This window comes from Priapulus caudatus, unplaced genomic scaffold (genome assembly GCF_000485595.1).
Source record: "Priapulus caudatus unplaced genomic scaffold, Priapulus_caudatus-5.0.1 Scaffold324, whole genome shotgun sequence".
Classification (NCBI taxonomy): Eukaryota; Metazoa; Priapulida; class Priapulimorpha; order Priapulimorphida; family Priapulidae; genus Priapulus; species Priapulus caudatus.
In genome coordinates, this window is record NW_014577385.1 from 289,153 (window position 1) to 292,126 (window position 2,974).

Consider the following 2,974-nt stretch of genomic DNA (forward strand, 5'->3'; position numbering starts at 1 on the left):
CAGGCCGGGTCCGCCCATCACCAACTGCCCACTAGGTCGAACCACCGCTACTGAATTGTCCGATCCAGGCTCCCCCGCGTGGTGCAAGGAGGAACTAACACCTTCCGACGCGTCGTGGAAGCCGAGTACCCCAGTAGGGTCTCTCGATCGCTCAACCTCGGCCGACCCCTGCGTGAAAGCCACGCTATTGGCTACTGCTAATGGACCAGCTCCATCCACGGAACCATACGCACAACTGACCACTGCTGGTGTTAATGTACCAGCCCAATCCACGGAACCACACACACAACTGACCACTGCTGATGCAAAATCCCTACCTACCTACGCTACAAGGCAACCGACACTAACGTCTACTTCTGCCACTCTTAAAGGTCTTCGAAATCCGTTGACCACTGTTGATGTTAGCGTGCCAGCCAGCACCACGGAATCATACACACAAGCGCTCACCTTTGACAACCCGCCGAAAGGTCGTAAAGCATCACTGACCATTGACGATGTTAGAACATCTGCAGAATCACAGACACAAGTAAACATTGCTGACACTCCTAAGGTTCCTCACAAGTCACGACCAGAGCAACCATTGACCACTGCTAACGCTGACCCACTAGCTCACCCAACACGACCAGAGCAACCACTGGCCACTGCTAACGCTGACCCACTAGCTCTCCTAACACGACCAGAGCAACCACTGACCACTGCTAACGCTGACCCACTAGCTCTCCCAGCACGGCCAGAGCAGCCACTGACCACTGCTAACGCTGTCCCACTAGCTCTACCAACACGGCCGGAGATGTCACTAACCACCGTCGACAATCGTGAACCGTCTTCTACGACTCAATCTCACAACCCAGTGACCTCTGTCACCTGCGAGATCAGCGACAAGTGTTACCTTCGCATAACGACGAGCCCGGAAGACATAGTAATATAATCTAATAATGTACTCATTATATATATATATAATTAGATTCAATCGTAATGCAAGGGAATATTTATTTTATTTCATTTTACTTATTTAGGCCATTCAATTTATTTGGCCTTTGTAACCTGCTGCAATCTGTGGAGGTGAATCACCGTTTTTTACCTCGATAAAGGCAACGAGGTCATTGTCAATTACAATGATTGCTCATAAAATAAAAGTAATTTTATAGCTTTATATAATTGACCGAAAACATTTGCATATAAAACACATATTCCTCTGAGTAAATGAAGATTTTAGTTGGGTTTGGTCTCGCTAGATATTTCTCATTTTGATTTACTGATTCGTTTCCAAGTTACAATATGCATCCAAGCAAAAAAAACATGTTCTATTTTTAACTCTCATTTTCCGGTTGTTTGACTGACGCGTTTGACAGGTGCGACTGCCGCTGGAACTTCTAACACTAGGAGGCGCTTGCTGCTACTTGCTCCTTGCAGGCCGGGAGATTGGTTACCAGGGTCTGGCTTCATTTCTCAGCACGCTAGTAAGACAACGTATTTTTTTACATAATTATTGCGCTTAAATTATATTAGTCGTGACGTGGGCAAGATCTGTTCATTTTAGCCATTGCGGACGTTTCTACATTCATTTGGTCATCAGAAATTGCACACATATCTCACCTACGGCATGCGCTGGCAGCAAGTTTGTTACTTGGTTACCATTGAATTCCATGTTGCAAGGGGATACCAATCAGGGTCTATCTGGGGGAATAGCATGTGGCCTAGCATGTACATAACCTCTAACCCTAGTCGTAGCCATAAATCTAACCCTAACCGTAACTCTAATGCTAACATCAACCCCAGCATTAACCCTAACGCTATAACTATCCATGATCCTAACCCTACCCCTAGCCTTGACTCTAACCCTATAAATAATCCTAACCATATGACTAACTGTAACCGTAATACTATCACTAACACTAACCCACTCACTAACCATAACCTTAATCCCGCCACTAACCCTCACCCTAATCCTAGTTCTAATCCTAATTCTATAGCTACGCCTAATCCTAATGTATTTTCATGACGTCACCCATCATGTAATACCGCTGCTCGACATGTTGACAACCGTGCTATGGTGGCGCCATCTGGATGTTTTGCAGATGACGACCCCGGCGCGCGCCATCTTTCTCGTCTCGTGTGCTCTGATCATGTTCATGGTGCCGGCCAGAATCTTCTGCTGGTGCGAGAGCGAATACATCATGGCGGTCCTCGCTGTGCTCACGACGGCGCCATATTGGTTATTTTTCTGTCGGTATGTCCATGGATATCCCGTGAAACGACAGGACCGTAGCTAACTCATTTTGTCTTAAGGGTGAGAAGCCACACGCGGTTTGTGTTCTGGGAGGTTGACCGTGAGCAGTCTGTTGTTGGCTATTGACCATCGTATCTACGTTGTATCTACGAGGGAATTTCGCCACATTTGTTCTTCTTCTGTTCGCACACCTTTCTCAAGACCAGTCTTAGAAGTCAAAGCAAGCAAAGCCGACGCCAGGGGTCTAACTCTCACTTACGGACGCCTTACGCAAAAGACGACCGTATATTGATTTCTGTAGAGTATAACTTATAGACGTTTCTTGTTAACGCGACAACCTTACCTTGTTGTCAGTGCGCATGCGTTGTCTTTCTTGCTACGTTGCAGGGGATTCAAGAAAATCGGTCCGTTCGTTGTCATGATTTACAAGATGATCAAAGGCGATCTGCTAAGATTCGTCACGATCTACATGATCTTTCTCATGGGAGCCTCGCAAGGTATTCATCCGTTTGTCCGTCCGTCCATCCATCCAATCAATCCAACCAAAAATGCATCCATCCCTTCTTCCGTCCGTCCGTCCGTGTGTCCGTCCGTCCGTCCAGTCAATCCAACCAACAATGCATCCATCCATTCATCCGTCCGTCCGTCCGTCCGTCCGTCCAGTCAATCCAACCAACAATGCATCCATCCATTCATCCGTCCGTCCGTCCGTCCGTCCGTCCAGTCAATCCAACCAACAATGCA

General features: G+C 47.1%; 1 protein-coding gene across 1 annotated transcript in view; it reads left to right on the forward strand.

The window, feature by feature from the left end:
• The window catches only part of LOC106809042, a 16,764-nt gene that overhangs the window by 6,581 nt on the left and 7,209 nt on the right, over positions 1–2,974 (forward strand). Inside the window, exons 7-11 of the mRNA XM_014811985.1 lie at positions 1–125; positions 372–919; positions 1,353–1,460; positions 2,079–2,230; positions 2,618–2,741. The exon at positions 1–125 is cut by the window's left edge and continues 63 nt beyond it. Of these exons, the coding sequence (XP_014667471.1) occupies positions 1–125; positions 372–919; positions 1,353–1,460; positions 2,079–2,230; positions 2,618–2,741 (1,057 nt within the window). The remainder of the gene's footprint in view (positions 126–371; positions 920–1,352; positions 1,461–2,078; positions 2,231–2,617; positions 2,742–2,974) is intronic.